General features: G+C 33.4%; 1 protein-coding gene across 1 annotated transcript; it reads right to left on the reverse strand.

Annotated features, from left to right (window-relative positions):
* Window positions 1-12,189: 12,189 nt before the first annotated feature.
* LOC131016271 (uncharacterized) lies at window positions 12,190-15,314 on the reverse strand. Its single transcript, XM_057944917.1, has 10 exons — window positions 15,058-15,314; window positions 14,803-14,961; window positions 14,518-14,701; window positions 14,190-14,246; window positions 14,026-14,096; window positions 13,621-13,699; window positions 13,470-13,529; window positions 13,195-13,301; window positions 13,031-13,091; window positions 12,190-12,791 (listed from the first exon to the last, which is right to left on the reverse strand). The coding sequence occupies exons 1-10, from the start codon at window positions 15,189-15,191 to the stop codon at window positions 12,402-12,404; spliced, it is 1,302 nt and encodes a 433-aa protein (XP_057800900.1). The 5' UTR covers window positions 15,192-15,314; the 3' UTR covers window positions 12,190-12,401.
* Window positions 15,315-21,609: the final 6,295 nt, after the last annotated feature.

Below are 21,609 nucleotides of genomic sequence, written 5' to 3' on the forward strand. Positions count from 1 at the left end.
TTTTAGTAGGTGCTTGGAATGTGGATGAAGTATTAGTAAGACCACGAATTTATAGCATCCTTCATGTGCGTCTCAAAGCTCATTTTTAAAGTATCTTCATCATGGACACAAATTTGTGTGAAGATCGAGTTTAGTATAGACTCATGAACCTCCCAATTCATCCAATAGTTCATCCACAATAGGTATTTCAAACTTATCTTTGATTGTGACCACATTCAATGCTCAATATTTCACACAAAATAGATATGTGTTGTCCACTTTTTTTTTGTAACCAATAAGACCGAAGAAGAAAATAGGCTCTGGCTTTGGCAAACAATCCCTTGCTCAAACATTTCGTGAACTAATTATTTTCATTTTTCAGTATGCGTGTGTTGGCCAAGCAATAGAGTGGTTAATGCCTAAAGTCAAAGATCGTCGTGGGTTCGAGTCTATCGTGACGCGACCTTTAAACTTTCATCAATACTATTAATCTATCAAATTTTTTTTCCATTTTCCATATTTTGAAAATATCTCGTTATAGCATGAGAAAATATCTTATTCTCTGCGATCACCCAAACACTCTCAAATAATATTATTGATTGATTGCAAAAATTAAGAATAACATAGCCTTTAAATAGACTTGAGTTCAAAACTAATCTAATAGCTTTTAAATAAACATTGTAAGGAAGCACACAACTAAAGGCTTAGTAAGGAAGCAGACAAATAACAACTAAAGAAGACATGAAAAATAAATAAGTGGAAGATATAACTAGTACTCCCTTCATCTTATTATTGGTCCTGAAATTTTTGGGTACAAGAATTAATAATGAGGTGTAAATTGATTAAAAGTGATAGGATATACATCTTTTGACGGGTTACTTATTACTCTGATCCCTCCGTTCACCAAAAGTATATCGCTTTTAATAAAAGGGTTAATAGCCAAAAAATACGCGAACTATTTTGAGATTTGCATACACATGACCTTCAAAATTAGCCCCAGAATACATGACCTTTCAATTTAATCGCAATTTGCACCCGGCGAAAGTTCCGACCACTCTTATGTTTGACCGGCAATGACGTGGAAAAAAATTTTAAACTACCTGGCATTTTTTACACAGTGGAATGCCACGCTTTTAAAATGACATCGTTAGGCATTTTAATTAGAAGACATATCTGATTTCCTAATTAAAATGCCCTAACTGATAAATTAATTTTCCACAGACGAATGAATATAGAACGCCATCGACGACGAGCTTCGATTTAGCCGAACGGAAAGCACGACGTTTGGATAGCACATCTGAGAAGCTAAAGTTGAAACCACGACTAGATTGAGCGCGGAGACATGGGTGACAAGTAAGTTATTTCAATCGGTGATTTTTGTTCGTCTGATTGCTTTTTTCTTTCAATAATCGTTTTTTTTTTTCAGTTGCAATTTCACCCTCTTCATACATCACGGTGGAAGATTTAAGGAAGTACATGGCCTTGATGCCTATTATGGGGGAAAAATGAAGTGTTTTCTGACCTAGATGAAGACAAGTTTGGGTTTTTTTTATTTGAAAGAATTAGTCGAGGGTTTAGGTTACTCGGAATGGGGTAAGTTACTATATGTAGAGCCTAAGTCATATGTCTTTAAGGTAATCAAAACTGATAAAGAGGTTATGGAGATGTTGAGCTTCCTAAGTAGTTCATACAGGTTTTTAAATGTTTTTGTGGAGGGTGGGATTAGGTCAGATGTTGGGTTAGATGATGGGGTTGGTTCGGGGGCAGGTGATGGTGATGGTGATGGGCTAGAGTCTGGGGCAGATGATGGTGATGGTGTTGGGTTAGAGTCTGGGGCAGATGATGATGATGGTGTTGGGTTAGAGTCTGGGGCAGATGATGGTGATGTTCGGCCTTCTCTTAAAGAGATACTGGACAACGCTGATGTACCTACATATAATCTTAGTGGAACAGATTGGGTGCTAGAAAGGTGGGATGGAACAGTAGACAGTGGTGACTCTGAGACTGAATACAATCCTTCTAATGAGGAAGAAACTGATGTGGATGATGATCCACATGGGGAAGGTGTTGATGATGAAGAATATTTGGATGTTAGACAGAAAAAGAAGGAAAGTGGGGAGGGTTCTTGGGTTGGGGAGTTATTGGAGAAGTGTCAGCCTCAAATGGAGGAAGAAAATTTATCAGAGTATGGGAAATCTGATGATGATGATGTTAATAGCAGTGAGAGTGAGGGTGAAGGGGAGATAGTTAGATCTAAGAAGAAAAAGAGTAGGTATGATCCAAAATCTGATGAGAAAGAGCTTGATATCAAGCTAGGGCTAAGATTTGCAGATGGGCATGAGTGTAAGGAAGCATTAACAAGGTGGGCAATAGCAAATGGGAGGTTTATTCGGTTTAGGAGAGTATCAAAAGACCAGTGTGAGGCTATTTGTAAGCCTCCATGTACCGGGAGAGTTTATGCATCTGTTTGTCAAAAGGGTAAGTCTTTCATGGTGAAGTCTTTAGGTGGGGAGTGTACATGTAAGAGGGCTACAAGGAACAAATTACTTAGTTCCAAATGGATAGCCAAAAGATATCTGCCTGTTTTCAGAGTGAAACCAGATTGGGACATAGGTGAATTGAGCAGGGATATAGCTAACAGGTTTGCTACTGACTGTAGCAGAGACAGGCTCTATAAGGCAAGGAAAATTGCTTTAACAATGGTCAGAGGATCAGTTGAGGATCACTATGCCTCCCTGAGGAGATACATAGCTGAGTTGAAGAGGGTAGATGCAGAGGGTACATATGAGGTTGTGGTTGACAGTGAGGGTGTATTCAAGTGTCTTTATATAGGTCACAGTGCTTTGAGGAAGGGTTTTAAAGAGAGCTGTGGACCTTTGATTGGGTTGGATGGGTGTTTTTTAAAGACCTATCTGGGGGTATACTTATGTGTGCTGTTGGGAAGGACGGGAACAATCAAATGTTCCCTATAGCATGGGGAGCAGTGAGTGTTGAGAATGAGGTTAACTGGGGTTGGTTTGTGAGGTTGCTTGTGCATGATTTGGATATAGGAAGTGGAGAAAACTACACATTCATAAGTGATCAACAAAAAGTAAGTTTGTAGTTCTTGTTAATTTCACTTTGTGTTTCATTTATGTTAAGGTATTCTAATGAGTTATAATACTTCATAATAGGGACTGATGAATATTGTCAGCACTTATGCTCCGAGGGCCGAGCACAGGAATTGTGCTCGGCACGTATACATGAACTGGAAGAAGAAAAACAAAGGAGCAACACTGGAGAATTTATTTTGGAAGACTGTGAGATCAACTACGGTGCATCAATACAGCAAGGTCCTTGAAGAGATGAAGAGTGAAAGTATTGGAGCTTATCAAGATTTCATTGGGAGGGAGGTGGCTAAATTCTGTAAGCTTTTCTTGTCATGCATTCCTAAGTCTGATATGGTAGATAATAATATAAGTGAAACGTTCAACGGATGGATACTTAGTGCTAGAGGTAGACATTTGATACATATGATGGAAGAGATTAGGACATCACTGATGGTAAGACAAGTGATGAAACTACATAATATGGCTGAGTATACTGATAGGATTTGCCCTATGATAAACAAAAAGCTTGAGACAATAAAGTATGAGGCTAGAAATATGAACCCATTACCTGCACTGCATGATAAATTCGAAGTTGATGATTCTGGGGAGAAGTATGTGGTGAACATGCCTGAAAAGACATGTTCATGTAGGATGTGGGAGCTCACGGGTATACCATGTAAGCATGCTGTTTATGCCATTAGGTATTTGAAAGAGGAACCATCAACATATGTCTGTGATTACTACACAGTTGATAGGTATTTGCAGGCATATAAATATGCTTTGGAGCCTCTGAATGGGGAGATGTTGTGGCCACAGTGTGAAGGTGACAAAATAAAGTCTCCACTTGTGAAAAATATGCCTCGGAGACCCAAAAAGAATAGGGTTAGGGATCCTCTTGAAGTTGATCCCAAAAACCCTAACAGACTGAAAAGGAAAGGACTTGTGATGACTTGTGGGAATTGTGGTGAGAAGGGCCATAACAATAGGAAGTGCAAGAAGGAAAATGTTGAGAAGACTGCAACTGAAAAGGGGAAAAGAGGAAGACCAAAGAATCCTACTGCTCCAGTAGTTGACAAGGGGAAAAGGCCCATGCTTTCGAAGGCAAATAAGAAGAACTTGCAGTGGAGAAGGCAATTGCAATGACTGGCTGTGGAGTTTATATCAATGAAGGCAGTGGCAATCACTACTTTCGAGTAAGTGTGATATTACTGAACTCCACTTGTGTAATTATATTATTTTACTATAACAAAAAGCGGATGAATTCATTCATTAATGCATACACCACTTCAAATGGGTGTTACACCCTTAAATGATGGAGTAGCTGGAATGACAAGGGGTAGAGCTCGGGGTGGTGCACGAGGCAGACCTCATGGAAGTGCAAGGTGATAGAAGGGCAGGCAACACAAGAGAGTTGCAACAAATGACTCAAGCAAGAAGAATTTCAAGTTTTTGGTTTTTGAAAGTGATGTAAATGCATGCTAAATACTGTGATTAGCTTCTGGAATTTAAAGTTTGTCTTTTGGAAGTGATGTAGATTCAGGGATAAACAAGTTTATAATCCCTCATTTTGTCTTAGCTTTTGCCGAACATAACTGTGTTTATTACTTCTGTATGCTTCCCAAGTTCAATGAAGGTTATGGTTTTGGCAAATTTGTGCACTCTTTCATTTCAATGCAATTCTGAATAGGGGTGAGCATTCGGATTTCGGATCGGATTTTTGCCTGATCCGATCCGATCCGAAAATCCTAAATTTTCCTAAAATTCAATCCGATCCGAACCGTATTATCCGAAAATCCGAATTTGAAAATCCGAAAAATTTCAGATAAAATCCGATCCGAACCGAAAAAAATTCGAAATGTAAAAAAAAAATCCGAAAACCGAAAAAATCCGAAAAATCTGAAATAGATGTCAACCTAACATATTAGATAATTACAATCAAATTAAGGTCATAATTAACAAGCCATTAATTATAATCAACCAAAATGGGAGTATAGGGTTAGAATTTAGAAATATTTAACTATTTAAAAACTAATAATTATATATATTTATTTATAATATTATAATATTAATTATATTATAAATATAATTCGGATTTCGGATTTTTTCGGATTTTTAAGGTGCCAATCCGATCCGATCCGAAAATCCGAAATTTGCTTAAAATTCAATCCGATCCGATCCGAAAATCCGAACCAAATTTTAAAATTCGGTTTGGTTCGAATCGGATATTGGATTTCGGATATTTTGCTCACCCCTAATTCTGAATACAGGAACAAAATGATGAACAAAATGACATACTTCATTGACATCCAAAGAGTAGTCTACAATTTCGAATAAAGGAACAAAATGCCATACTTCATTGACATCCAAAGAGTAGTCCACAATTTCGAATACAGGAACAAAATGATCACCAAAATCAAAGCAAAAGTAAGAGCCTTAATTCTACTTTCCATTCTTTGCAACTTAACATCAACTACACTATCTTCGTTCTTCACCATGGAAGATTCAACTCCATCACCTTCAAGGCCTTCAAATCCACTGTAATTGTTCAATGCAGCATCTCTTTCGTTTCTCCTTTTGTTAAAACAACGCTTGTAATAGGGTGTGAGTTCAGGGTCGACCCAATCCCAAAAAGTACAATCATTGACATCTCTCCATCGACATTCAACGTACCTTCTCTCCGGATTCTTCTCAGTGTGAGACGTCTTCATAATCGCAGGGATTTTATGATAACATCTCATTTCCACGCCATTATTCGACCTTCCCACTGACGACGAGCTTCGAGAATAACTCATGCTTATTCGTATCAACTCGCCTCGGTTTTGGCTTCAACTCTCTTCACACCTTTCTTCTTCCTTTACTCGCCGCGATTTGGCCTTCAAGTCAATGCCATTCCTATCAAATTTCTGGGACAGCCACAACACGGTGTGTATTGTGTAAGAACCCTAATTAAAATGGGTGTCGACAAGGTGATTTCAAAATTTAAGTCGACGAAACGACGTCGTTTTTGGTGTTGTAATGTGATACCAAAACGACGTCGATTCATACACCGGAAAATCGTCCACGTCAACAAAATTCGTCGGCCACGTCACCACCGATCAAAGTGTTAGTCAACGCGGGTGCAAATTGCGATTAAATTGAAAGGTCATGTATTCTGGGGCTAATTTTGAAGGTCATGTGCAATATGCAAATCTCAAAATAGTTCGTGCATTTTCCGGGTATTAACCCTTAATAAAATGAGTGGTGATTTTTATATAGTGGAGAAAATGTCTCACCATTGTATGAAATGATTGATTAAGATTGAATTAAGGGTGGATTTTTTTTGTAAATAAGAGCATCTCCAATGCATGGTGTCTTAGGGGGTGTCTTAGATGGTGGTCCCCACCTAAGACACGCCCATCTCCAATGCATTGGTGCTTAGAGGGTGTCTTAAATCTCCATTTCCACAAAATTCATATTTCTACACTTTTATTTTTAAATTCTCAATTTCATTAAAAATAAAATTAAACATTACAATAATTAAAATAAAATTAAAAACATAATTAAAATAGAATTTTTCAAATTTTTCAAATTTAAAAAATAGAATTTCGATTTTTTTTTTAATTGGGCGCGTCCTCCGGACGCGCCACACATTTCTCGCCTTCGACCTGTGTTTTGGCTAAGACACCGCCTCGCATCAGGGCGGGTCTCCAATGCAGCCTCACTCCCTAAGCCTCGGATCGATCCTCCACTCGCACCGGCGAGTGGAGATGCTCTAAGGGGTATTTATAAAAATAAAAGATGTTGGTCCATATTCCAAAAAGAAAAATATCATATTTTTGGCGAATATGAAAAATGACAAAAATATCACTTTTCATAGACGAAGGGGATATCTTTTATAAAAAGATGTGTAATAATGAGACAATTTAAAATAATAAGTAAGATAATAATAATAGAACGAAAAGAATACTCCCTCCGTCCCTGAAATGGCTTCCTCTTTGGGGACGGCACGGGTTTTAATAAAAAGTTGTAAAGTGTATTGATAGTGGAGAAAAAGTGATATAATTATTATTGGAAGTTGTGAAAAGTGTTATAATTAGTATTGGGAGTGGTGAAAAGTGAAAAGTAAGAATAAATAAATTATTATTAGTGGTGGGGTAGGTTTCCAAAAATGGAAAGAAAGAAAGAGGAAGTTATTTGGGGGACGTCCCAAAATGGAAAAAGAGGAAGTTATTTTAGGGACGGAGGGAGTATTAGATATAATGTGCAATATTAGATATAATGACGATGAAGCGCAGTCTGTTGGTAAGACGCTTCCCCTCCAACCAATAGGTCGGGGGTTCGAGTCACCCTAGGAGCTAGAGTGTGAGTGGGTTTTTTCCTTTCTTTGGTTGTAACAAATTTAAAAAAAAAAAAAAAAAAAAAAAAAAAAGACGGTTGTGAGCAGTCGCGTTTGAAACGCACTTTCTTACCTACATTAGATCGCCTTGCAGCTCTCTCTTCATCCTCATGTACGGGCGTATCAACGTAGCTCTTCATAAAATTATTTATGCATAAAACATATATTAGTAAACTAAATACTTTTCTTTTCAAAAAAGAGTGAAAGAGTTAGCAGATCGATCAAGGTGTAGCATATATGAAAAGAATTCCATACCAAAGGTGTAACATTATTTTCTGAGTAACACATTGCACAATCATAAATTGAAATATTATATGTTTTCACCCTTATTAGATACATACATCCTTGCATTTTATTTGAAATAATTAATGTTTTATGTCCCGAACTTTCAGCGTTTTCCATAAAATGTTCTGAACTTTTATTTTCCCTAAAAATTCCCGAATTTTAGTTTTTTTTCCATAAAATGTCCCGATATATAAAATTCGGTGACGAAAAGATGATTTATCTTGCCGAATGAAATACTTTGGGGACCGTTATTGTTGGAAAATCATATTAGAAACCAACATTGTTGGAAAACGTTGAAAGTTCGGAATTTTTTGTCATTTTTTTGTCTTTGAATTTTGTATAGCGGGACATTTTATGGAAAAAAATTGAAAGTTCGGGGTTTATTAGGAGAAAATGAAAGTTCGGAATATTTTATGGAAAATGCTGAAAGTTCAAGACATAAAACACTATTAACCCAAATAATTACTCCCTCACGTCGCTAAAAATTGTGACTCAATGAAATTGCACATATTTTAAGAAAAAATATGATAGTTGTGTTTGAATGGAGATTGAATCCAACACCTTTTTATAAATAGTAAGAGAGAACATTTATGGGGTCATTTTCAAATAAAGAAATGTAACAATTTGCAGAGACATTCCAATATGATAATAAAGTCACAATTTTCAGGGACGCGGAGTATCATTTTGGGGCGCTGGCTGAAGCGGTTAGGTAATATTGTGAAAGATTATGAATTTGAATTTTATTAACATTTTCTAAAATTAAATTTAGCCAATAAAATATTCAACCGTAATAGTTACATGTGGAAAAAAAAGATGGAAAATCAAAAAAATCGCATATGTAAATTGTTTGTTCATCATAAAATCTTTCGACACATGTCAAGTATTAATATCTCATTACTTGTCTGATATATATGTAGAATGATTATATAACAAAATTTCTTCTCATTATGGTCTCCACTGGGGACACCAAGCGATGCGAATTCTTGTCTACGAATAATGAAATTTAGAGTTCAAAACCCATCGCTTCCCCTCCCTCAAATCCAAAAAAAAAAATCTCTTTATTACATACATGAGATGGTGTTTGATTGAGCTTATAAGCTCTTTAAAACAATTTATAATTTGTTTAGCTCTTTTAAAATATTGGGTAAAATAAGCTCTTAAATAGCTTATAAGCTTTAAAAATAAGTTCTCAAAAAAATAAATTATTCTACTTCAACTTCTTTTCCATAGTCTTATATGCAACAATCATTTTATAAACGTTATTCAATTATAATTTATTATTTTTAGTTCACCTCTTTTCGATTTTCTCTCTCTAACAAATATTTTTTCTCTTTAAAAGAAATTCTTCCTAGCTTCTAAGTTCAATTATTCAACCACTTTAACAACTTATATATTTTTTAAAAATTATATCTTTTTAAAACATCTTATAAGCTATAAACTCTTAAAATAAGTTTCTAAAATATGTTTAGCGAAATATCCTATTAATCTAACATTACATGTGTATTACGCTGGATGATGCATTTTATGATGCATGGAAACTCTGCCCTTTTCAATTGGACCTGATTTTATCGCATTTTATTTGGCCTTAGTCAAAAAAATATAATTTCTATTAATTATATACGAAACGAAACTACCATCAATTATTTTTTGTGGCAGAAGAATAAATTCTCATGATGCGAAACTTGACATTTTGTTCACTCACTGGCCCACGTGGTCCAACCATCTACGATAAAGTGATTTTTTTTCGTTCTCTTTTTATTCTTATATATACTATATAGTAAGAGCTACGATAAAAATACTTTTAGAATATAAATACGAATCAGTTAAAATGCATGAATTCTATAAGATTCAAATATATGAATTGTAAAAAATAAAATTTTCACTACCTATAAAATTCAAATTCATGACCATGAATTTATCCAGTAACTTTGATGAATAAGTCAATAATTTTTATGAATAAATTTTTTTATATGGGTTTGAATCTTGGAGGGGGCGAGATTTACACCATATTAAATGGATACAAATGTTCATCTGTTTTATTAGTTTATTCGAAGAAATTATTGATTTATTCATTATTTTTAATTCGCAACACATTTTACATATATTAAACTTCACTCGAATAGGCATTACGAGTTGTGACAATCACTATGGGAACACGGATTTTGGTAATATCTTATCCTCAAATTATAAGAACTATTTAATGTTTTATTAATAAATAATAAAATTTAATTTTAGTCGATACTGGTATTCGCGTCATCTTTTCGATTGTCGGAAAAATTGAAGAAGTCTCAATTGTAAAATTTAGAAAAATTCGATATATATTTAAAAATGTTTAAAAGTGAGATCGAAATTACAAAATGAGTATAAATTCATTATTTAATTTGTAATGTTTCCTTTTCGAATAATTGATTATAATAGTTTGTGAGAAGAGAACAATTGTTTCAAATTTTAATTTTAAAACTTTATGTTGAAACTTATGCATGATCTTCTCTATTTGACTTTTAATTTCACTAAACTTTACGATATATAATATATTATCTTTTTATCATAATTATATAATATGCTATTAAATTTTTTATATAAAATAAATAAAAATACTTAATTTTTATATTATCCCTCATTTGTAGTGTAAATGAGGAATGAGTAAGGGTCAAGTAGGAAATGTGGAAAAAGAAATGGAGGATTTAAAGGGTTAAATTTTGTTTATTCTTTATTTTTCCATGATAAATTTACAACAAAGAGAACGCACCCTTAGTATATTTGACTCACACGATCTACTTTAATAGGCTTTAATCCAACTTTTAGTTAATTCCAAACTTTGTTACACAATGAGAAAATTCGTTTGGAATCAAATAATCGAAACAGGATTCGAGATTAATATAAGCAAAGAAATTGTTTTTTCAATAATATAAGCAAAGAAATTGTTAGAAGAAAGAAATGGTGTGTAATGAGGGCTGATAGCCCCGAACGCTCTGTATGATTTCCAATCTTTCATTGTGAGTCTTTTTTTCTTTTTAATTAGCATTGACTAAATCTTAAAATATCTTATTACTAGAAAAAGAGGCAAGTCAAATCAAGAATTTAGCTTCTTAGTTATTTTTTGATAATACTTCAAGATAAGATAAGATCAGATTGAAGTATAGATAATACACATAAAAGTAGGTAGTGAAAGCTTTTTTTGTTGAAATTATGGATATCTGGCCGGCCCCTTGCTCTCATATGTATATAATTTAGATTTAGATACAACAATTTTAAATAGATAAATAAGGACACTTTTAGAAATTTGCTCAGTTTCACTTATGTAAATTCCAAACAGCATTTTTAAACGGATTATTTAGAATAGCTACATGGATAACTTTTCTAAAGAACCACATGTTCTTTTCCTTTTCAAAGTCTGAAACGTATAATGCTATTTAAATAAATCTCGAAAAAAAAAATGGAAATCTAAAATATTTGCATGCAGATGTATATTCTCAAGTTTATATTAAAATACCTCATATTAAGGAAGTCGAGCATCTCCAATGCTATATATATGATGTAATAATGTTTGCATCATATATAATAATTATATGATGAAAATGGGGAGCTTATGAGCTTGAATTCAATGTTTATCTATTTGTGGCTTATCTGTTACAAAAGCATAGTCATGTCACTTTCTACTAAATGATCATTAATTTCTCAATATAAAAGTTAGGTAATTCTTCGTTATTTTTCGTTACACGTATCATCAACTTGTTCACCATTTTTGAGAGAGAAGAATAGTGTTAAAGAAATGTTGAAAATTTCTCAATCTACTCGATGTCAAATTGTCGTCTTCTTCTTCTGTGCATTCTTTGAATTATTGGTTACCATCTAAATCAATCGCCTACGATTGGTCACTCTCTTCCATGATATTTTGTCATTTATGTTATGATTTTGTATTTACTTGGTCATATATTCAAAAATTTACCCTTTTCATAATATCAAAATTCAAACCCTTGTCACACAGATGGACTCAATTATTGAGCGCCATTTGTTAATCAAATGAATTTACCAATTACGATGAAAATCTAGACGAGCAGCCGGCAAGGATAGAGTAAAAATTGGAATAGAAAATTAAGTATTTGGTTTTTCAACAATGGAAGAATCTAACTGCTAAAATGATTGAGGGATACACATTAGACTCAACAAACAAACAAACTCCCCCCTTCCCTCTCTCAATTCTTTTCCAACAATAGAATGAAGATGTGTAAGCGTAAGCTTATATTTCATAAATAGAAACAAATCAAGTTAAATGAAACAACTTTTAAAAAAATACAGGCCAAATCAAATGAGACGAAAGAAATATGTTAGGACCTCTTAAACGTGAAATGCCACTTCGGTCAATTTGAAATAGCATGCTACATATTCCCATATTATGAATTTATGGAAAGATAAATATATAAAATTAAATGGAGAAAGATAATAAAATTGAGCAGGATATGTAAGTTAATATGATTACATTTCATATCTCCAAAATGTCTCTTGTAAATAATCAAAAAAAATAATAATAAAAAAAATAATCAGCAAGATTTAGGGCATGCTAAAGAATCATAAGAAAACAACGATTCCATAGCACTTAACTAATAGATGCATTCATATACTACAAAATTATCATGAGAATCCATGAGTAGTTCCAGTGAGAAACTCACAGACTATGGTTGATTCTTCTTATCATTTCGTCCCCGCTTTCTGAAATCCCGTCTCTCTGCTGAATATTGCTTCTTGATCAGCAAATTGCGCATTGCTGTTTTCACTGCTTCAGCAGCTGTTGAGAATGCTTCTTCCCCTATTGTCAATTTTCCTTGCAACGCTAGAAGCAGAGGCTCTCCTCCAGGTATCTCTTTATCTTCTAAAACTGAAGTCTCAGGCACAACGGATTCTGAATGGTCAGCACCAAACCCAGAAACGACTCTCACACGAGCTAAGAGAGCAGAATCGGTAGCACTTAAGCTGGATGCGCCCATGACCATCCACAACAATGGGACTGAAGAGGCAGCTGAGATACTTGTTGGAATGAATGTCTCTCCTGCAACAGAAACCACCTGCAGCACACATTGAGAAGGGTAAAAATATACACGAAGATAATTGGATAGCATTGTGAGCTTCTTTGAATGGTACAGCACTCAAAACTTTGTTCAAATTTTGTATCTTCAAAAGTCATGCAACTCAAACTAGCTAGATCTCGCCTATTAATTCAACCAATGTACCACTAATGATCAATCCAGTTGTGTTTACTTTCATATCATTTAATATGTTTCAGCTGATGTATTAGAATACTCACTTTGGCAATGGAGAGAGTCCCAGCAGAAAAATTGCATCTTAATAGCATTACCCCTTGCAAGCTTAAGACATTATAGAAGGATCAATATTGGATCTTTAGTAAAATTTTCCAGTAGAAACCTATAGAGGGAGTTGAGTTAAGAACAAGTGTAAGCTAAGGCATACCTCTGAATAGAAGCAGCAACTAGCGAGCCATCAGATGTTTCGCAAAGATCGGTTACAGCGGGCAACACCTCCTCTTCTTTCTTTTGATTAGAATTTAAAAGTCCTGCCTTCAGGAATGTAGAGGATTAAAACTAAACGAGACTAAATATTATTTAGGAAAGAGTAAAAGAATGGCAGAAGAGAAACACTCCTCTAAAGAAGGTCTAAAGATAATAATAAGGGGATAATTTTCCATCAGAAGTAAAGAGCAGGGGAAGTTTAAGCAGCCATCTTACCTTAGCACTAACCTCACATGTATCAAGCAGAGAACCAGAGGCAAAATTCCACAGTCGAACCTTTAAAATAACAACAACTAGGTTAGCCAGGAAAAGTGAGAGGTCAGTAATCATCAATATGAAATTTAACTTCAGAATTTCTATAACTCACTGTGGAATCACCACTTCCAGAGACTAAAAGGCCTCGTGCATAATCCTGATTACTGACAAATGCAAGGCAGGAAACAAACCTGGCAACGATCACATAGGAGGAAGGTTTTAATATCAGTAGCCAATATCAGTATAGCACTTACATCATCTGACTGAAAAATGAAGAAACAAACATCTAAAAGTCGCTCTAGAAAAGGTAACTGAGGCTTCATTATATGCTCTCGTGATAGTTTTAGAGCATGTTGATCAGATTGAATGAAAACCCAACAAATACGCAACATGAGAACGTGGTAAGCTTGTTATCATGACCTCTAGTTTATGATAATCAATCATATCAGATAACTTTGCCACCAAACAAAACCATGATCTTCACATCCTAGCAAACAGGGATATGAAAAGCACTTACTCAGTATGACCAAGGCAAAAACATTGTATCTCATGAGGACCTTTTAAGCGCTCTTTGGAAAAGAAAGTGACCTGCGACCACATACAGTAAGGTAATAATTCCAAAGACATAAAGGAACATAGCCCAACCAATTGAATCAATAATAAGTAGCAAACCATTCTTACACGAATTTTGAAGTCACGATCAGCACTAATAATATATTGCCCATCTGGTGAAAACTCCTGCACAGTGATGGTACTAAATGTAATCTCCCTTGTAGACAGCATAAATACAATTTCTAAAGGCCCAAAATTAGATAAGGGGTTCCAGCGTTTAGGTACATTTAATTTAACAAGAAAACATGAGAGAAGGAATATTGTGTCAGGCAATACCATATTTACTGACGTGTTACAATAAGAACAGTTGGAAATCGCTTAAACCATCACATGATGAAACCTAGCATGAGAACAAAAAGATAAAGGGTAGGCATAGCTCAGATACAAAACAGCATACCAGTCGAGTAATAATGCTACAATAATGTGAAAGGATTGGAACTGCTTTCTTATCAACCGGAGCTAGATTTTCTTCATCATAATCTCCTATATCCACGACATAAACGACACCAAACTTATCCGCAAAAGCCACAAATTTGTCATCACCACTTACTGCAAGAGAGGTCACTCTCTTCTCCGAAACCCTGCCCCCATCACCACAACAAGAATTCTAACAACATTCAGCAAACTACTATTTCTTGCAGAATGAACAGACAAACTTTTTGAATACAATAAAAGTGCTTACACTGAATAAACACAACGCCAAGAATCAGTATCCCAAACTTTCACCAGCTTATCATCTCCACCCGACACAAAAAGCTTCCCGCTTTTACTGTACCGGACGGCGCGAATAGAATCTCTGTGCCCCCCAACTTCATCCAATAATTGAGCTGCAGAACCATGTCTGCAATAAAAATTACATAATTAACATGCATTAACATAGCTGTCAATCTAGACTGAGACAAATTAACACAGAAATAAAGCTTGTTCCTTTTCTTACTGGAAATCGAAAACCCGGAGATCCGACCCGACGGAGACAGATACGAATTTCTGATTGGGGTGGACCGCAACTAGAGCCGGAGCTACCTCCGCTTCGAGCTTCTGCTCGGTTTCATCGATGTCGTGCTCCTCCATTTTCTTCGATTTCGGTTGAGAGAGTACCTGGGGGTTTCTCTAGGGTTTCGGATTTGGGCGCCGAGAAATCCAGTTCAAAACCGCCCCTTTTTGGGTTGTGCTTGTTGGACTTGAGGTAATTGGGCCGTGATTTGGTTTAGTGAGAATGGCCACCATTTTACTCTTTATATGCCTCTTATTTAATATAATAATTAAAATTAATTAAAATTTTACTAATTTATCCTATACTATTTTATAGCCTTCAAATTAAATTAATTTAGCATCTCTTCTACTTTTTATTGAGCATTCGTTCCACTTTGTTCTCTGTTTCGAGCGCTAGCCGTTGCGCCGGCCTCGGCGACGTTCCGAGTCCTCTTAACGATGAACATCACGTCATCGAAAGAGGGGAGCCTGGCGTGGGGAAGAGCCGCCGGGGAAGATGGGAGATTTCTGTCATTTTTTTTCTTATGTACATGTGAAATTCATTGATTTTAAAACATGAATTAGAGCATCTATAGTGGGACCACAATGAGTAAGGAGGCCACAGTGGGATGATTTGATCTTTTTAATTTTGATTTTTGTATTTTTCATTTAAATTTAATTGCACAAATTTAAATAACACAAATTACTTCAAATTTAAATTGCATTAATTTTAAAATCGTAAAAATTACATAAAAAAATTACATAAATCTTAAAAATTTAAAAACATATCCTAAAATAATTATTCCGGCCCTAGAGGCCCGAAACATGCCAAACGTGCTCGATCAAATCATATTGGAGCTGAGCTTGTATATGCCTATCTCGGAGACTTGCATCTCTTTGCACGTATTTCTCAAAACAAAGCATTGTTCGAGCACTCTCCGTCGAGTCACTGCTAGATGTCTTATGTCCTGCATCGTCATCTCTTCAACGGGTAGCTTCTTGACCTTCGTTCTTCACAATCATATTGTGGAGAATGAAGCAACACATCACGATGTCCTTGAGATGCTCGACGTACAAACTCTACGCCGAACTTCGAATGATTCCCCATCGAGCTTGAAGCACTCCAAAGGCACGTTCGACATCATTCCGTGCCGATTCTTGCATCTTCTTGAACCTTGTCTCCTTTGGATTGGTCGCCATCGGTGGACTCTTGACGAAGCAATGCCACTCCGGATATATGCCATCGCACAAGTAGTCGTAGTGCCGGTTGGCCTCAAAGATCATTGGGGCCGACGTTCTTTCCAAGACGTTGGAGAACAGAGGCGACTGGTTGAAAAAGTTGATGTCGTTGTTCGAACCGGCGACACGGAAGAAAGCATGCCAAATCTACAAATCGTGGGATGCAACGGCCTCCAAGATCAAGATGGGCTCCCCTTGATCACCACGTGTATATGCGTCATCCCACGCCTTTGGGCAATTCTTCCACACCCAATGCATACAATCAAGACTCCCGAGCATCCTGGAAAATCTGTGTTGCGCCTCGTGCATCTAAAGAAGGCGTTGGACGTTCGCCGCAGTAGGACGTCGAAGATACTCAGCACCGTATGCCCGGATGACAGCTCTGCAGAATTTCTTTAGGCATAGACGCCCCGTCGTGTCAGTGACCTTGAGATACTCGTCGAAAGTATCCGCACTAACTCCAGTGGCTAATTAGCAGATAGCCACCGTGCATTTCTCAAAAGGTGTGAGAGAGTCCCGGCCCACAGCATCATGGCTCATCCGGAAGTAACCATCTTCACCTTGCACAGATCGGTGGTGAATAACACGTTCCGGCTCCGGTTGGGAGAACATTTGAGCAATCAATTGCTTCTGCTTATTAATCTCATCGACGATTTCTTGCGCAACTCCGTCGAACGAAGACGACGAAGTATCATCGAACCATTCGGCCATTTTTGGAGGAAGAGCAAAAATTGTAGTAGAAAAAGAGAGAATGATTGAAGGAGAAAATATTTTGGATGTGTGAATGAATTTGAGAACGGCTACAAGAGATGCTCACAAGTCAGTTATGGTCTTTCAAACTTCAGACAAGATAATGCTCAAAACTCAGTTATGACATTTTAAGTTTAAGACAATATTCAAATTCCACACGAGAGGGTGCTCAAAAGTCAGAGATGGCATGTCAAGCTCCAAACGAGATTATTCTCATAACTTAATTATAGTTTCACAAACTCTAGACAAAATGATACTCACAAGTAAGTTATAATCTTCAAGCTCCATACAAGATGATACTCAAAATTCAGATGTGGTATTTCAAACTCTAAAGAGTATGATTTTCAAAATGTTGTCGTTCAAATGTTATATGCGGTCTTTAGAGCTTCATATGATTATCTGGTCTTATTAGGTCCATATGTGATGATACTCAGATGACATATGTTTAATTAAATTATTTTTTATCCGTCAAATTTTAAGAATTTGAACAAACTTAATACTCTCTCCGTCCCTCAAACATCTTTCTTAGAGAGGATGACACGAGTTTTAATAAAAGTTAGTTATGTATTTGATAAGTGGAGAATGGCTCCCACAAAAAGTGAAATTGTAAGAGTGATAGTTAGTGAAAGTAGAGAACGAGTCCCACAAAAAGTGAAATTGTAAGAATAATAATTAGTGAAATTGTTTCCAAAAATAGGTTAGGAAGATGTTTTGGGACGAACCAAAATAGAAAGAAAACAAAAATATTTGAGGGACGGAGAGAGTAAATATTATCGATGTACGATTAATAGCAGATGCAACACATCAATTGTACATCATATCATACTTCAAATTTACATATTTTTTTCTTTTAAAATATTCAATCCCACATCAACTTTTTATAAACTTCATCAAATGAATATTTATATAAAAATGTATTTCTATTATCACAACCTACATTTAATTGGCGAAAGTGATTAAGATTAATATTATTTCAAATATTGTACTATTAATTTAATTTGATCATATCAAATTAATTAAAGAAATAATTTATATATAAACTATTTCATATGCTATAGTAATAAAAATAACATAAAATAATTATAAATGATGACATAAAATAATTCCCGTCGAATTTTGACGGGTTAGACGCTAGGAAGTTAAAAAAATTACACATTTCATGGCTTTTGAAAAAAAATCATTTCGCCCAAAATTTCCTGTTAACATTTTTTATTATAAAATAAACAAAAATACATAACTTGAAAATCTAAATATTAGAATTAATAAAAAAAAGGAAAATTAAAAAAGCTTGCAATACGGATTTTAGTTTTTTTTTTAGTATGATTACTGAAAAATATAAATAATTTAATATATTAAAACTTTAAATTATCATAAGTTACTTATTTTAATTTTTGGGTCCACCCAAAAAACCTTTATCATTTTTGGTCAACTATCCTTTTATCCCATTCACAACACCTTTTTCAATTTTTTTAGTCTTCGTGCCGAACCCCAACTGAGAATTTATTTCATGGACGGAGGGAGTAGTTTATAAGAAAAAGAGACAGTATAAATTATTTCACAATATATTTGTAAATTAAAGGATTTTTTCACTAAAAGAAATATTAACATGACATGTCAAATTATTATAGTAATAGACCTACAGTATATGTCAAATTAAAATAAAAACGTATATTATTTGTAAGAAATTAAAAAAAAAAACGCACAAAATTTTCAAGAAAATTATATAGATATGTTGATAAATGTCTGTATCCGTCAACCAGTGACGGAGCCAGAAATTTTGTTCAGGAGGGTTGAACTTTTACGGGTAAATTTTTTTTTAGGCATTCTATATATTTTAGGCATTTTTTAAAATCAAAATACAAGCATAATAGTAATAATAAAGAACAACATTTTCATAGATTATATAATTTCAATACATTACAAGTTTTTTTTGGGGCATTCCACACATTTTAGGCATTTTTTTATTAAAAAACAAGCATAATAATAATAATAATAATAATAATAATAATAATAATAATAATAATAATAATAATAATAATAACGAACAACATTTTCATGGATTATATAATTTCAATACATTACAAAAAAAATTTGGGGCATTTCTGTACATTTTATGTATTTTTTTATTAAAAGACAAGCATAATAGTAATAATAAAGAACAACATTTTCATAGATTCTATAATTTCAAAACATTAGAAACTAGTTTCAATACATTACAAATTTTTTTGGGGCATTCGTACATTTTAGCTATTTTTTATTAAACGACAAGCACAATAATAATAATAATGAACAACACTTTCATAAATTATACCATAATTTTACATAACACAATTAACCTTAAATTAAATCTATATGAGAGAATATAACAAGCAAATCATTTTGTGTAAAACAAGACTCTTTTATAATTAGGAATATATATATATATATATATATATATATATATATATAATATTAAAATTAAAAAAAAAAACTCAAAATTTGGGAGGGGGCTTCAACCTCCAAATAATTTAAATAACAAAATACTTAAACGTGGAGAATGTTCCACGTAGGCATGTCACATCTAATATCAAATATTTCGAGCCGGATTTATTTCAATTTGGATTTATTTCAATTTGGCAGTGGGTAATTAATGGGGGCTGAGTTTCGATTTAATTGTTGGATTTTCGAAAGATGGGTGTTAATGGGGGCTGATTTTTGATTGAAGATGGGCTGATTTTCGATGGGTGTTGATGGGTGATTTCAATTTAATTATGGACAGGATGGATTGAAGAAGAAGAGGAACTGCATTCTGTGTTTTCTCTTAGAAGTGACACTACAAGAAAACACGCATTTAACGACCGCAATTTTCGGTCGTTAATTTTACAGCCTTAACGACTGATTTACGATCGTTTCACGACCGTTTTATTTTTATTTTTTAACGATCGAAAATTCAATCGCTAATTATTTTTTTAATATTTTATTTTTCTTAACGAAAGAATTTTCGGTCGTAAAAATTATTTTTTTATATTTTAATTATTTTTTTAATTTTAACGATTGAAAATTCGGTCTTTAATATATATTTTTATTTTTTTTATTTTAGTTTTTTTTAAATTAATTTGTTTTTTTAAATAAATTTTTTTAACTGACCGAATTATTCGGTCGATAATATATTTTTTTTAATTTATTTATTTATTTTTTATTTTTTTTAATTATATTTTTTAAAGATCGAATTTTTCGGTCGTTAAAATTATTTTTATTTATTTATTTATTTTAATTTATTTTAATTTATTTTAATTTATTCATTTATTTTATTAACGACCGAATAATCGGTCGTTAATATTATTTTTTCAATTTTTAAAATTTTAAAATTTTGTTTTTATTTTAATTTATTTTTATTTTTTGATTATATATATATAAATATTTAATTATTTTTATTAATTTTATATTTAATTATTATTTTTAAATTATAGAGAATATTTTAAAAATGATTGTTATTTTCATAATGTTATTCTAAAAAATTAGGTAATACTTGATTATTAATAAAAATGTGATATTATTTGCAAATAATAGTAAATTATTAGACTTATTAGATTTTCTAAATTATTAGATTCATTATTTTCAAAATATTAATAACTTTATTATTTTAAAATAATAAAATTATTTTTCAAATATTAATTTTATTAATATTGATTATTTGATTTAATATTAATTTTGTTGTATAATTCATTGTTATTTTTCATACTCATATTTTCTTTTCTTTTTTTAATTACGATAATATTAATTTTTTATTATTTTAAATTCGATCGTATATTTACCGTCAATGTTTCGCCGGCACCACAAATCTTAGTTATTATCTCGACATATTATAAGGTTATGAATGATTAATGATATTTTATATTGAATTAGAGTTTAAATGAATTAATCGGGACTATATATATCAATAATACGAGTGTTCTGTACTGGTGATTACTCGAAATGAACTTCAAGGTTAAGCGTGCTTGACGTAGAGCACAAGTAAAATGGGTGACACACTGGGAAGTTCGTCAAATGGTATGCAATTAAGGTCAAAATACATTAGAAATACACTACAAATACTTGTGGGATACAAAGATATATATATATATATATATAATCGAAAAAAAATATTTTTTTATTAATTTTTAACAACCGAATATTCTGTCGTTAAAAATAAAATTTCGGTCGTTATTAAAAAAAAAAAAACTATTTTTAACCACCGAAATTTCGGTCGTTAAAAATAGAAAATCGGTCGTTAAAACTCGAACGACGATGCAAACAACGACCGGAAAAAACGGCCGTTAAAAATATTAACGATCGATTTTTGAGTTTTAACGACCGAAATTTCGGTCGTTAGAGCCGCATTTTCTTGTAGTGTGAGCCTCGGCCCTTGATCCCTTTCATAGGTTACAGTAGGTAACGTAATTATCGATAGTTTGTATATTAGAATTCATTTAATTTTTCAAGTTTTTTTTGGCTTATTCTATGTTTAGGGATCGATGTAATGCCAACTGAGAACTACAAATTCTAGATT

The sequence above is a fragment of the Salvia miltiorrhiza genome, chromosome 3 (genome assembly GCF_028751815.1).
Source record: "Salvia miltiorrhiza cultivar Shanhuang (shh) chromosome 3, IMPLAD_Smil_shh, whole genome shotgun sequence".
In the NCBI taxonomy this organism is placed as follows: Eukaryota; Viridiplantae; Streptophyta; class Magnoliopsida; order Lamiales; family Lamiaceae; genus Salvia; species Salvia miltiorrhiza.

Excerpts from the sequence above, each read along its gene's own strand:
- LOC131016271 (XM_057944917.1), bottom strand. The coding sequence starts at position 15,191 with ATGGAGGAGCACGACATCGATGAAACCGAGCAGAAGCTCGAAGCGGAG. Across the intron at positions 14,702-14,802 it reads TGGCGTTGTGTTTATTCAGT|GGTTTCGGAGAAGAGAGTGA; the intron begins GTAAGCACTTTT and ends TGATGGGGGCAG. Across the intron at positions 13,530-13,620 it reads CTGGAAGTGGTGATTCCACA|GTTCGACTGTGGAATTTTGC; the intron begins GTGAGTTATAGA and ends GTTATTTTAAAG.